Below are 13,474 nucleotides of genomic sequence, written 5' to 3'. Positions count from 1 at the left end.
CGAACTCCAGCCTCAGTAGGACCTGGACCCATTGAAATTTGCCTAGCATCACAATAGGTCAATGGCAGACACAATCTCAATGGCTCTCCACATGGCTTTAGACCACCTGGACAATACAAACACCTATGTCAGGATGCTGTTCATCAACTATAGCTCAGCACTTAATACCATCATTCCCACAATCCTGATTGAGAAGTTGCAGAACCTGGGTCTCTGTACCTCCCTCTGCAATTGGATCTTTGACTTCCTAACTGGAAGACCACAATCTGTGCGGATTGGTGACAACATATCTTCCTCGCTGACGATTAACACTGGCGCACCTCAGCTGTGTGCTTAGCCCACTGTTCTACTATCTATATACACATGACTGTGTGGCTAGGGGTAGCTCAAATACAATCTATAAATTTGCTGATAATACAACCATTGTTGGTTAGAATCTCAGGTGGTGACGAGAGGGCGTACAGGAGTGAGATATGCCAACTAGTGGGCTGGTGCCACAGCAACAACCTGGCAGTCAACATCAGTAAGATGAAAGAGCTGATTGTGGTCTTCAGGAAGGGTAAGATGAAGGAACACATACCAATCCTCACAGAGGGATCAGAAGTGGAGAGAGTGAGCAGTTTCAAGTTCCTGAGTGTCAAGATCTCTGAGGATCTAACCTGGTCCCAACATATCGTATTTATAAAGAAGGCAAGACAGCGATTATACTTCATTAAGAGTTTGAAGAAATTTGGTATGTCAACAAATACATTCAAAAACTTCTATAGATATACTGTGGAGAGCATTCTGACAGGCTGCATCACTGTCTGGTATTGGGTGGGCGGGGGGGGGAGGCCGCTACTGCACAGGACCGAAATAAGCTGCAGAGGGTTGTAAATTTAGTCGGCTCCATCTTGGGCACTAGCCTACAAATACCCAAGTCATCTTCAAGGAGTGGTGTCTCAGAAAGGCAGTGTCCATTATTAAGGACCTCCAGCACCCAGGGCATGGCCTTTTCTCACTGTTACCATTAGGTAGGAGGTACAGAAGCCTGAAGGCACACACTCAGCGATTCAGGAACAGCTTCTTCCCCTCTGTCATCTGATTCCTAAATGGACATTGACACTTGAACACTACCTCACTTTTATAATATATTTTATTTCTGTTTTGTGCATGATTTTTTATCTATTCAATATATGTTTTCTGTAATTGATTTCCTTATTTTTTTCTTCTTCTTCTATATTATGTATTGCATTGAACCACTGTCGCTAAGTTAACAAATTTCATGATACATTCTGATGATAATAAACCTGATTTTGATTCTGAACTTTTGCAACAAATATTGGGTTGTGATAGTAGGTGATTTTAACTTTCCATATATTGTCTGAGAGTCCCATACTGTAAAAGAGCTGGATGGGAAAGAGTTTGTCAAAGATGTTCTGGAAAGTTTCCTTAATCATTAAATACAAGTTCCAGCAAGAGAGTATGCAATAGAAACATCATCATCATCATCAGGTGCTGTGCCCAGTCTGAGCTTTGACTACCATAGCCCACACACTCCTGTTTCAGGTCAAGTGGATCAATTCATTGGTATTCATTTCCTGTTCCCTGGCTGCTGTCTCCATCATCATTTGTCTTTGTCTTCCTCTTGCTTTCTTCCCTTCAATCTTTCCCATAATTACCGGGCATTCTAACTCCTCTCTCCTAATCACATGTCCAATGAAGTTATGTTGCCTTTTCATGATCTCATACATTATTTCTCTTTTTGTGATTGCTTTGTTCATGACATCCTCATTAAATAATCGTTTCATCCATGATATTCTTTGCATCCTCCTCAAAAACCACATCTCTGCTGCTTCAATTCGTTTCCTCATGTAACTAGATATTGTCCAACATTCTGAGCCATATAACGTAACTGGATAAACGTAACATTTCAGTACTCTGAGGCGGGTTGTCATGCCTAGTTTAGTATTGGTTAGTATACCCTTCATTCTCATAAAGGTGTCTTTTGCCATCCCTATTCTTCTTTTGATGTCCATGTCGCACCTGCCATCTGATGTCACCCAGCTTCCTAAGTAGCAAAAGTTCTGTACTTGTTTTATGTCTTCCCCACTTATTCTCAGCCTGCAGATAGGATTCTCCTTCTTTTTGGATATCACCATACATTCTGTCTTTTTGCAATTGATATATATACCCATTTTTGCACTTTCTTCAACAACTATATCAATTAAGTTTTGTTGTTCTTCCTCCATACTTACAATTAACGCAGTGTCATCTGCATATCTGAAATTATTGATGTTTTCACCGCCAACTTTGATTCCCAAGACGTCTCTTATTTTTTGTAATATTGTTTCACTGTACACATTAAACAAATCAGGAGAAAACACACCCTTGCCTAACGCCTCTCTTGATTTTCGTAAACTGACTCACTTCTCCATCTATTCTTACAGCGGCAGTTTGTTCCCAGTACAGATTTCTGATTAGGCGGAGGTCTTTCGAATCTAGATCTAGAGTTTTCTGTAATATTTCAAATAACTTATTGTGCTTCACTTTGTCAAATGCTTTTGTGTAGTCGATAAAACAAACAAATCTTTTTGCACTTGAATAGCTCATTCTGATAGTATCCTTAATATCAATACATCAATACTGCGTTTCCTGTTCCTTTGTCTTTCACAAAACCACATTGTTCTTTACCTATTTCAGCTTGTATCTTACTTTTAGCTCTTGTCATCAAAATTCTTAGAAGTATCTTGGTGATATGACTCATTAAACTAATGGTACTATGTAATTCACATTCTATTGCTCCAGGTTTCTTAGGAAGAGTGATAATATTGATTTTTTCATCTCTTCTGGTATTATTCCAGTCTCATAAATGTCATTGATTAAATCAGTAAGTTTTTCGATTCTATAATCTTCAAGGGTGATAATTTGTTCTATTACTAATTCATCAGGACCTGCTGCCTTTCCTTTCTTCATCTTATTTATTGCATTACGAACTTCAGATTTTAAAATACTTGGACCTTCAATGTTTTCCTTAATTTCTGGTTTTTCGCCTCAATTGTCTTCAAACAATTCCTGAATATACTCAGTCCATCTGTTCATAATCTCATCTTTTTCCATGATAATGGTACCGTCCTTTGCTTTTAAACATCCGCCTGAAGAACAGAGGAGCTTTTTACCAGTGATATTCTTGATTTGTTGATGTAACCTTTTTGGATCAGTAACAGGGATTCTTTCTATTTGCTCACAATCCTGGCTTAACCATTCTTCTTTGACTTTTTGACATGAGCTTTAATAGAAACATAGAAAACGAACAGCACAGTACTGGCCCTTCGGCCCTCAATACTGTGCCGAACGTGTACTTACTTTAGAAATTACCTAGGGTATCCCATAGCCCTCTATTTTTCTAAACTCCATGTAGCTATCCAGGAGTCTCTTAAAGGACCCTATTGTATCAGCAATACTTGATCTATTATTAGGGAGTGAGACAGGGCAGGTGACAGAAGTTTGTATAGGTGAACACTTTGCACCTGGAGATCATAATGCCATTAGTTTCAAAGTACAGTAAATATGGAAAAAGATAGGTCTGGTCTGCAGGTTGGGATTCACAGTTGGAGAAAAGCCAATTTTGATGGTATCAGAAAATATCTGTCAGGTGTGTATTGGGAAGTTGTTTTCTGGCAAAGGTCTACTTGTTAAATGGGATGCCTTCAAAAGTGAAATATGAGAGTACAAAGCTTGTACGTGCCTGTCAGAATAAAAGGTAAAGATAACAGGTTTCGGGAACCTTGCTTTTCAAGAGACATTGAGGCTCTGGTTAATAAAAGAAAGGGAGCTGCATAGTAGGTACTATTGGGGTGCTTATGGAGTATGAGAAATGCAGGGGAACACTTAAGAATGAAATCAGGAGGGCTAAAAGAAGGCATGAGGTTGCCCTTGCAGACAAGTTGAAGGAGAATCCTGCAGGATTCTACAGATATGTTAAGAGCAAAAGGATTGCAAGGAACAAAAGTGGTCCTCTAGAAGATCAGAATTGTAATCCATGCATGCAGCCAAAAGAGATGGGGGAGATATAAATGAATTTTTTGCATCTGTAATTACTCAGACGGTGACTGATCTCTGTGGTACTCCACTAGTCATGGGCAGCTATCTACTACCACACTCTCGCTTCTCCCACAAAGCCAATGTCTAATCCAATTTACTACCTCATCTTGTATGCCGAGTGACTGATCCTTTTTGACCAATCTCCCATGCGGGACCTTGTCAAATGCCTTCCATGTGGACAACATCCGCTACCTTACCTTCAACTTTACTGGTGATTTCCTTGTATAATTCTATAAGATTGGTTAGCGACGAAAAAAGAAAATAAGGTTGAAAGAATACAGAGAAAATTTTCAAAGATTTTGCTGGGACTAGAGGACCTGAGTTATAAGGAAAGATTAAATAGGTTAGGACTTGATTCCTTGGAAGGTTGAAGATTGAGGGGAGATTTAATAGAGGTAGACAAAATTATGATGTGTATAGATAGAGTAAATGCAAGCAGGCTTTTCTACTAAGTTTGGTTGAGACTACAACTAGAAGTCATGGGTTAAGGGTATAAGGTGAAAGGTTTAATTGGAAAATGGGGGAACTTCTTCAGTCAGAGGGTTGTGAGAGTGCTGAATAAGCTGCTAGTGCAAGTGGTGCATGTGAGCTTGATTTCAACATTTCCAGAAAAGGCAGTTTAAATAATTCGGCACAGACAAGATGGGCCAATGTTTCTATGCTGTACTTTTCTATGACTCTATGACTTGAAGACCATAAGACATTGGAGCAGAATTAGGCCATTTGGCCCATCAAGTCTGTTCTGCCATTCCATTATGGTTGATTTATTATCCCCTTCAACCCCATTCTCTGCTTTCTTCTTGAGTGTAAGAGCGAGAGGTAATGTTGCAGATAAATAGGACCCTGGTCAGACCCCACTTGGAGTACTGTACTCAGTTCTGGTTGCCTCACTACAGGAAGAACGTGGAAACCATAGAAAGGGTGCAGAGGAGATTTACAAGGATGTTGCCTGGATTGGGGAGCATGCCTTATGAGAACAGGTTGAGTGAACTGGGCCTTTTCTCCTTGGAGCGACAGAGGATGAGAGGTGACCTGATAGAGGTGTACAAGATAAGATAAAATCCACAGCACAATACAGGCCCTTCGGCCCACAATGCTGTGTCGAACATGTACTTACTTTAGAAATTACCAAGGGTTACCCATAGCCCTCAATTTTTCTGAACTCCATGTACCTATCCAAGAGTCTCTTAAAAGACACCATCATATCAGCCTCCACCACCATTGCTGGCAGCCCATTCCATGCACTCACCACTCCCTGAAAAGAAAAGCAAAGCTTACAAAAGGTTCAGAGAGCTAGGTAATGTTAGAGATCTAGAAGATTATAAGGCTAATAGGAAGGAATTTAAGAAGGAAATTAGAAGAGCCAGAAGGGGCCATGAGAAGGCCTTGGCATGCAGGATTAATGAAAACCCCAAGACATTCTACAATTATGTGAAGAGTAAGAGGATAAGACGTTAAAGAATAGGACCTATCAAGTGTGACAGTGGGAAAGTGTGTATGGAACCGAAGGAAATAGCAGAGGTACTTAATGAATACTTTACTTCAGTATTCACTATGGAAAAGGATCTTGGTGATTGTAGGGATGACTTGCATCGGACTGAAAAGCTTGAGCATGTAGATATTAAGAAAGAGGATGTGCTGGAGCTTTTGGAAAGCATCAAGTTGGATAAGTCGCCGGGACCGGATGAGATGTACCCCAGGCTACTGTGGGAGGCGAGGGAGGAGATTGCTGAGCCTCTGGCAATGATCTTTGCATTATCAATGGGGTCGAGAGAGGTTCCAGAGGATTGGAGGGTTGCGAATGTTGTTCCTTTATTCATAAAAGGGAGTAGGGATAGCCCGGGAAATTATAGACTAGTGAGTCTTACTTCAGTGGTTGGTAAGTTGATGGAGAAGATCCTGAGAGGCAGGATTTATGAATATTTGGAGAGGTATAATATGATTAGGAATAGTCAGCATGGCTTTGTCAAGGGCAGGTCGTGCCTTAGGATCCTGATTGAATTATTTCACGATGTGACTAAAGACATAGATGAAGGAAGAGCAGAAGATATAGTATATATGGATTTCAGCAAGGCATTTGACAAGGTACCCATGCCAGGCTTATTGAGAAGGTAAGGAGGCATGAGGTCCAAGGGGACATTTCTTTGTGGATCCAGAAATGGCTTGCCCACAGAAGGCAAAGATTGGTTGTACATGGGTTATATTCCGCATGGAGGTCGGTGACCAGTGGTGTGCCTCAGAGATCTGTTCTGGGACCCCTACTCTTTGTGATTTTTATAAATGACCTGGATGAGGAAGTGGAGGGATGGGTTAGTAAGTTTGCTGATGACACAAAGGTTGGGGGTGTTGTGGATAGTGTGGAGGACTGTCAGAGGTTACAGCAGGACATTGATAGGATGCAAAACTGGGTTGAGAAGTGGCAGATGGTGTTCAACCAGGTAAGTGTAAGGTGGTTTATTTTGGTAGGTCAAATATGATGGCAGGATATAGTATTAATGGTAAGATTCTTGGCAGTGTGGAGGATCAGAGGGACCTTGGGGTCCGAGTCCATAGGACACTCAAAGCAGCTGCGCAGGTTGACTCTGTGGTTAAGAATGCATACAGTGCATTGGCCTTCATCAATCACGGAATTGAATTTAGGGGCCGAGAGGTAATGTTGTAGCTATATAGGACCCTGGTCAGACCACACTTGGAGTTCTGTGCTCAGTTCGGGTCTCCTCACTACAGGAAGGATGTGGAAACCATAGCAAGGGTGCAGAGGAGATTTACAAGGATGTTGCCTGGAATGGGGAGCATGCCTTATGAGAACAGTTTGAGTGATCTCGGCCCTTTCTCCTTGGAGCAATGGAGGATGAGAGGTGACCTGATAGAGGTGTAAAAGATGATGAGAGGAATTGATCGTGTGGATAGTCAGAGGCTTTTTCCCAGCGCTGAAATGGTTGCCACAAGAGGACACAGGTTTAAGGTGCTGGGGAGTAGATACTGAATATACCTAACAAACTCCACCCCTCACTCCAGTGAGATGCCAATCAATATTTGGGAAAATAAAATCTTCCACCACGACAACCCTGTTATTATTACACCTTTCCAGAATCTGTCTCCCTATCTGCTCCTCGATGTCCCTTACTATTGGGTGGTTATAAAAAACAACTTCTGAAAATCCAAGTAAATAACATCCACTGCCCCTCCTTTGTCTACCCTGCTTATTATTTCCGTGAAGAACTCCAATAGATTGGTCAGGCAAGATTTCCCTTCACAGATACCATGCTGACTTTTACTTATTTTATCTTTAGTTACCAAGTACTCTGAAACCTCAACCTCAGTAATAGACACCAACACTTTCCCAGCCACCGAAGTTAGGCTAACTGGTCTGTAATTTCCTTTCTTTTGCCTTCCTACCTTCTTAAAGAATGGAATTTTCCAGTCCTCTGGGACCATGCCAGAATCAAGTGATTTTTGAAAGATCATGACCAATGCATCCATTATCTCTTCAGCAAGCTCTGGGATGTAGTCTATCTGTTCCAGGTGACTTATCCACCTTAAGATCTTTGAGTTTGCTTTGCACATTTTCCTTTGCAGTAGCAATGCCACCTACTCCTGCTCCCTGACACTCACGGACCTCTGGCATACTGCTAGTGTCTTCCACAGTGAAGCCTGATTCAAAGTACTTATTAAGTTCATCCGCTATTTCATTGTCCCCCATTACTACCTCACATGCATCACTTTCCAGTGATCGAATATCAACTCTCACCTGTCTTTGACTCTTTATATAACTGAAAAAAACTTTTAGAACCTTGCCTTATATTATTGGTTAGTTTGCCTCTCCCCTGTCACCCGCTCCTCTGACACCCGTTCTATAATGCTGTCTCGTTTTAAACTCTTCTCGCCGTTCTCACTGGCTGACATTCACGCACTTGCGCAGTCCTGCCCCAATCAAACTGCCGAAGAAATAACTGTCTCCCTTTGAACTCATCTCACTGTTCTCACCGGCTGACATCATGCGCTTGCACAGTCGTGCCCGGATCAAACTGCTGAAGAAATAACCCTAAGCTCTCTTATCACCTCCGGATCATTGCACAACACCCAATCCAGCACAGCTGATCCCCTAGTGGGCTCAACAACAAGCTGTTCTAAAAAGCCATCCCTTAGACATTCTACAAATTCTCTCTCTTGAGGTCCAGTACTGACCTGGTTTTCCCAATCCACTTTCATGTTAAGATCCCCAACGATTATCAAGACATTGCCCTTCTGAAATGCCTTTCTATCTCCTGCTGTAATTTGTAATCCACATCCCAGCTGCATCTTAACTCAACCCATAGAGACTCTACACCTCCCGATCCTATGTCATCTCTTTCCAATGATTTAATATGATTTCTTATACATAGAGCCACACCACCCCCTCTGCCTACTAACCTATCTTTTCAATACACCGTATATCATTGGACGTTCAGCTCCCAATGGCAGCCATCCTTTAGCCAAGTTTCAGAGATGGCCACAACATCATACTTGCCAATCTGTAGCTGAATTTCAAGATCGTCCATTTTATTTCTTATGCTTCATGCATTCAAATATAACACTTTCAGTCCAGTATTTGTTGCTTTCTGTTTTAATTGCACCACAACTCCATTGCCCTGTAACTCATGCCTTTGGCTGTGATTAAGCCTCATCTTCTGCCTGTTCTTTCTATAATCTCTGTTGCACATTATCTTTGATTTATTTCTGTTTTCCCCATCCTCAACCATATCACTCTGGTTTCCAACCACCTGCCAAATTAGTTTAAACCCTCCCTAACAGCTGTATTAAATGCGCCCGCTAAGGTATTGGACCCCTTTGGGTTCAGGTGTAACCCGTCCTTTTTGTACAGGTTGTACTTCCCCCAGAAGAGGCCCCAATGATCCAGGAATCTGAAGCCCTGCCCCCGACACCAGTCTCTCAGCCACACATTAGTATGCCTGATCATGCTATTCTTGCACTCACTGGCACGTGGCACAGGCAGCAATCCTGAGATTATGACCCCGGAGGTCCTACTTTTCAGCTTCCTACCCAACTCCTTGAATTCTCTCTTCAGGACCTCCTCCCTTCTTCTACATATGTCAATGGTACCAAGGTGTACTAAGACTTCTGGCTGCTCAGCCTCTCCCTTCAGAATACTCTGCACCCGATCTGAGACATCCTGCACCCTGGCCCCTGTCATCTGGGAGGCAACACACCATGTGGGTATCTCTATCAGGCTGACAGAACCTCTTGTCTGTTCCCCTCACTATGGAATCCCCTATGACTACTGCATTCCTCATCTTCTTCTCTTCCTTCTGCACCATGGAACCAAGCTCAGTGCCAGAGACCCGATCACCGTGGTCGTCCTCTGTCAAGTCACCCCCCTCAACAGCATCCAAAATGAGATAATGATTACTGAGGGAGATGACAACAGGGGTGATCTCTACTATCTGAGTTCTTCCCATCCCTTCCCTGACAGTCACCCACTTATCTGACTGCTGCAGCCTCGGGGTGACTAACTCCCTGTAGCTGAATCTTCATAAACTGTGGAAGAAGAGGCACTGCAGTGCTTTCCTCATAATTGCACTTATGTGCTAGATATTGGACAGGTCCGCCGAAATGATAACACCAAGGAATTTAAATTTGCTGACCCTCTCCACCTCTGATCCTCGATGAGGACTGGCTCATGGACATGTAGTTTCCTTTTCCTGAAGCACTTTGGTCATGCTGATATTGAGTAAGAGGTTGTTATGATTTTCAATCTGCTTCCTATATGCTGAGTCGTCACCACCTTTAATTCAGCCTGTAACAGTGGTGTCATCGACAAACTTGAATATGGCATAGCAGCTGTGCTTAGCCACACAGCACATTTATCACCCGTTCCTGTCCCTTACTCAAACAGGTCTCTGTTCTGGCTACACACCATGGCTCCATTTACAGATCCAGCTGATTCACACTCTGAGTTCATCACTCTTGCCCCTAATACTCTAGTGTTAAAATACATACTTCACCCCATCTATCCCATTGTGTCTATTACTCTGTTCTTAACATCTGCCTTCCTCCACTTGCTGACCTGGTGCCCTTAATCCCATCCCCCTAACTTGTTTAAAACCTCCTGAGTAGCACCAGAGAAAACTCCCTGCCAGGATATTGGTTCCCCTCCATCTGATGCAATGCCATTCAGCTACTATTACTGACACTCTAGTTCTGTTCAGCAGCATTGATCTCTCCATTCTAGTCTCCCTTTTGCAGGGTGCATTTTCAGGCTTGGCAGCTGGATTTGCAATATCCTTGTGGGTTTCCATTGGAGGTATTCTATACCCACCCAGCCCTGGAATTATGGGTGTCCTACCACTCAACACAAACAGCTGCAATGCCTCCTACAGGTACAACACAACCGTCAATGGCAGTGTGTGGATCATTGACAGAGGAGGAGAGATTTCAGGACAAATGGAGAGGTGAGACTAATCTTTGATATCCTGGCACAGCTCTGTTGTCACCTCCATCTCTGAAGTTATGTGCAATAGTCAATTTTTTCCATGTCTGACTGCTTAACCAGAGGAGGTCTGCTGTTGGGAATAATCAGTGAAAACTCAAAGTGACATCTAGATTGAGAGTAGAGAGAGTGGTCTCATCTGTATTGGTGAGTGGAAAAGGTATAGCTGGGTCAGAGAGGGAGTAATACCTGGAATCAAAATAGATAAGAGATCTCCATAGTGGAGGAATAATTGGTGGAAAAAGTGGGTGTGACAGGGTCGGTGAACTGCGATAAGCCAGAAACAGATACAAGATGCAGGTGTCCACACATCTGAGAGGTTTGTAACGTGAATCCATTGCAACTCACTCACGTCATTTCTGTTGCAGAACACCTGTAGTTCAGCATTTCTATGCCTTGTCTTACCTTTATTATGGAATCCTGGGAACAACAGTAACTATAATCATTGGAATCGGAGTGAGTTATTTAACAGGTAAGTCCGACAATTATGCACAAAATCCTGAACCATGTTCTGTAAGAATAGTCCTGCAATCTTACACTATTTAGAAAATTTAAAAGATGTAACAATTCATACAGAGTACTGGGGGAAGAACTAATGGAGGGGCTAGTGTTGGAAATTGAAAAAGATGCACTGAAAAGCAATAGGAACTAGATAGAGATGTTCATGAAACAACTAAGCGGGTAGAGAGATAGACGTATATCAGGAGTTCCCAAAGCTTTATTACACCATCGACCAATACCATTTAGCAAGGAGTCTGCGGATCTCCAGGCTGGGAATACTTGGCTTAGATAAAAGTATCTTCGTGCAAGCAATGGAATTCGGAACAGGACTGTTGTGATAATTTTCAGAGGGAGGTGGATGTCATGGGCTTCACTCATAAAGTTTGGAACAGATATAATGGTTTCAGTGGGCAGAATGGGACTGGTGTGATGGTTTCAGTGGGGAGAATGGGACGGGTGTGATGGTTTCAGTGGGGAGAATGGGACTGGTGTGATGGTTTCAGTGGGCAGAATGGGACTGGTGTGATGGTTTCAGTGGGGAGAATGGGACTGGTGTGATGGTTTCAGTGGGGATAATGGGACTGGTGTGATGGTTTCAGTGGGGAGAATGGGACTGGTGTGATGGTTTCAGTGGGTAGTTTGGGACTGGTGTGATGGTTTCAGTGGGTAGTTTGGGACTGGTGTGACGGTTTCAGTGGGGAGAATGGGACTGGTGTGATGGTTTCAGTGGGGAGAATGGGACTGGTGTGATGGTTTCAGTGGGAAGTTTGGGACTGGTGTGATGGTTTCTGTGGGTAGTTTGGGACTGGTGTGATGGTTTCAGTGGGGGGTTTGGGACTGGTGTGATGTGTTTCAGTTGGGCAGATTGGGAATCATGGAACCAGTTTCACTGGGAGATTTCGGGTGATGTGACTGTCTTCAGTGGGATTGGCTTTATTTGGTTAAATAAGTGATGTTTTCGTAATTCACTCAATACTTAGGGCCGACAATGAGAAAAGACATTGCCAGTGGTCTGCTCTGGTGGGATCTGTTTAAAGGGAAGCCACTTTCTGAAGAGACTGAGGAAATACCAATCAAATATGTAAGTTCCATCTGTGTCATGGTGATTACGGTTTTCAGCTACACACCCAGCCGATCAGTGTTCGTATGGTTATTGCAGTGATATCCATCGTCTCTCTCACCTGGCCATTCAGTGTCAGTCTGATTATTATAAGGATATCCATCATCGCTCACACACCCACCTATCTGTGTTACTCTGATTATTACAGGGATATCTATCATCTCTTACACATTCAGCCCATCAGTGTTACTGTTGTTCTACAGGGACATCAATCATCTCTCATCTACCTGGCCCATCAGTGTTAGCATGGTTATTAAAGTGATCTGGTCATTATCACCAGCATGTGACGTGAAACTTGTTAACTTAGCTGCAGCAGTTCAATGCAATACATAATATGGAAGAAAAGAGACACACAATAAAATAATAATAATAATAAATAAATATGTAAATCAATTCCAGTATACATATATACAATAGATTACAAATCATACAAAAACAGTAATACCATATGTTAAAAGTTGCCTCACAGGTGGATAGGGTAGCTAAGAAAGCTTATGGGGTGTTAGCTTTCATAAGTCGAGGGATAGAGTTTAAGAGTTACGGGGTAATGATGCAGCTCTATAAAACTCTGGTTAGGCCACACTTGGAGTACTGTGTCCAGTTGTGGTCGCCTCACTATAGAAAGGATGTGGAAGCATTGGAAAGTGTACAGAGGAGATTTACCAGGATGCTGCCTGGTTTAGAGAGTATGGATTATGATCAGAGATTAAGGGAACTAGGGCTTTACTCTTTGGAGAGAAGGAAGATGAGAGGAGACATGACAGAGGTATACAAGATATTAAGAGGAATAGATAGGGCGGACAGCCAGTGCCTCTTCCCCAGGGCACCACTGCTCAATACGAGGACATGGCTTTAAGGTAAGGGGTGGGACATTCAAGGGGGATATTAGAGGAAGGTTTTTTACTCAGAGAGCGGTTGGTGCATGGAATACACTGCCTGAATCAGTGGTGGAGGCAGATACACTAGTGAAGTTTAAGAGACTACTAGACAGGTATATGGAGGAATTTAAGGTGGGGGGGTTATATGGGAGGCAGGGTTTAAGGGTCGGCACAATATTGTGGGCTAAAGGGCCTGTACTGTGCTGTACTGTTCTATGTTCTACATTCTAAAAGAAGTCAGGTAGTGTCCAAGGGTTCAGTATCCATTTAGGAATTGGATGGCAAAGGGGAAGAAGCTGTTCCTGAATCACTGAGTGTGTACCTTCAAGCTTCTGTACCTTCTACAGTGAGAAAAGGCCATGCCCTGGGTGCTGGAGGTCCTTAATAATGGACGCTGCCTTT

The 13,474-nt window shown here is 42.7% G+C and overlaps 1 protein-coding gene across 1 annotated transcript in view; it reads left to right on the top strand.

Annotated features, from left to right (window-relative positions):
• slc5a5 (solute carrier family 5 member 5) overlaps positions 1-13,474 on the top strand; it is a 96,042-nt gene that overhangs the window by 73,097 nt on the left and 9,471 nt on the right. Inside the window, exons 12-14 of the mRNA XM_063032769.1 lie at positions 10,330-10,535; positions 10,942-11,045; positions 12,055-12,155. Of these exons, the coding sequence (XP_062888839.1) occupies positions 10,330-10,535; positions 10,942-11,045; positions 12,055-12,155 (411 nt within the window). The remainder of the gene's footprint in view (positions 1-10,329; positions 10,536-10,941; positions 11,046-12,054; positions 12,156-13,474) is intronic.

This window comes from Mobula hypostoma, chromosome 24, assembly GCF_963921235.1.
Source record: "Mobula hypostoma chromosome 24, sMobHyp1.1, whole genome shotgun sequence".
Lineage (NCBI taxonomy): Eukaryota > Metazoa > Chordata > Chondrichthyes > Myliobatiformes > Myliobatidae > Mobula > Mobula hypostoma.
The sequence above is the reverse complement of the archived record's forward strand: the minus strand, read 5'-3'. Positions and strand labels throughout refer to the sequence as shown.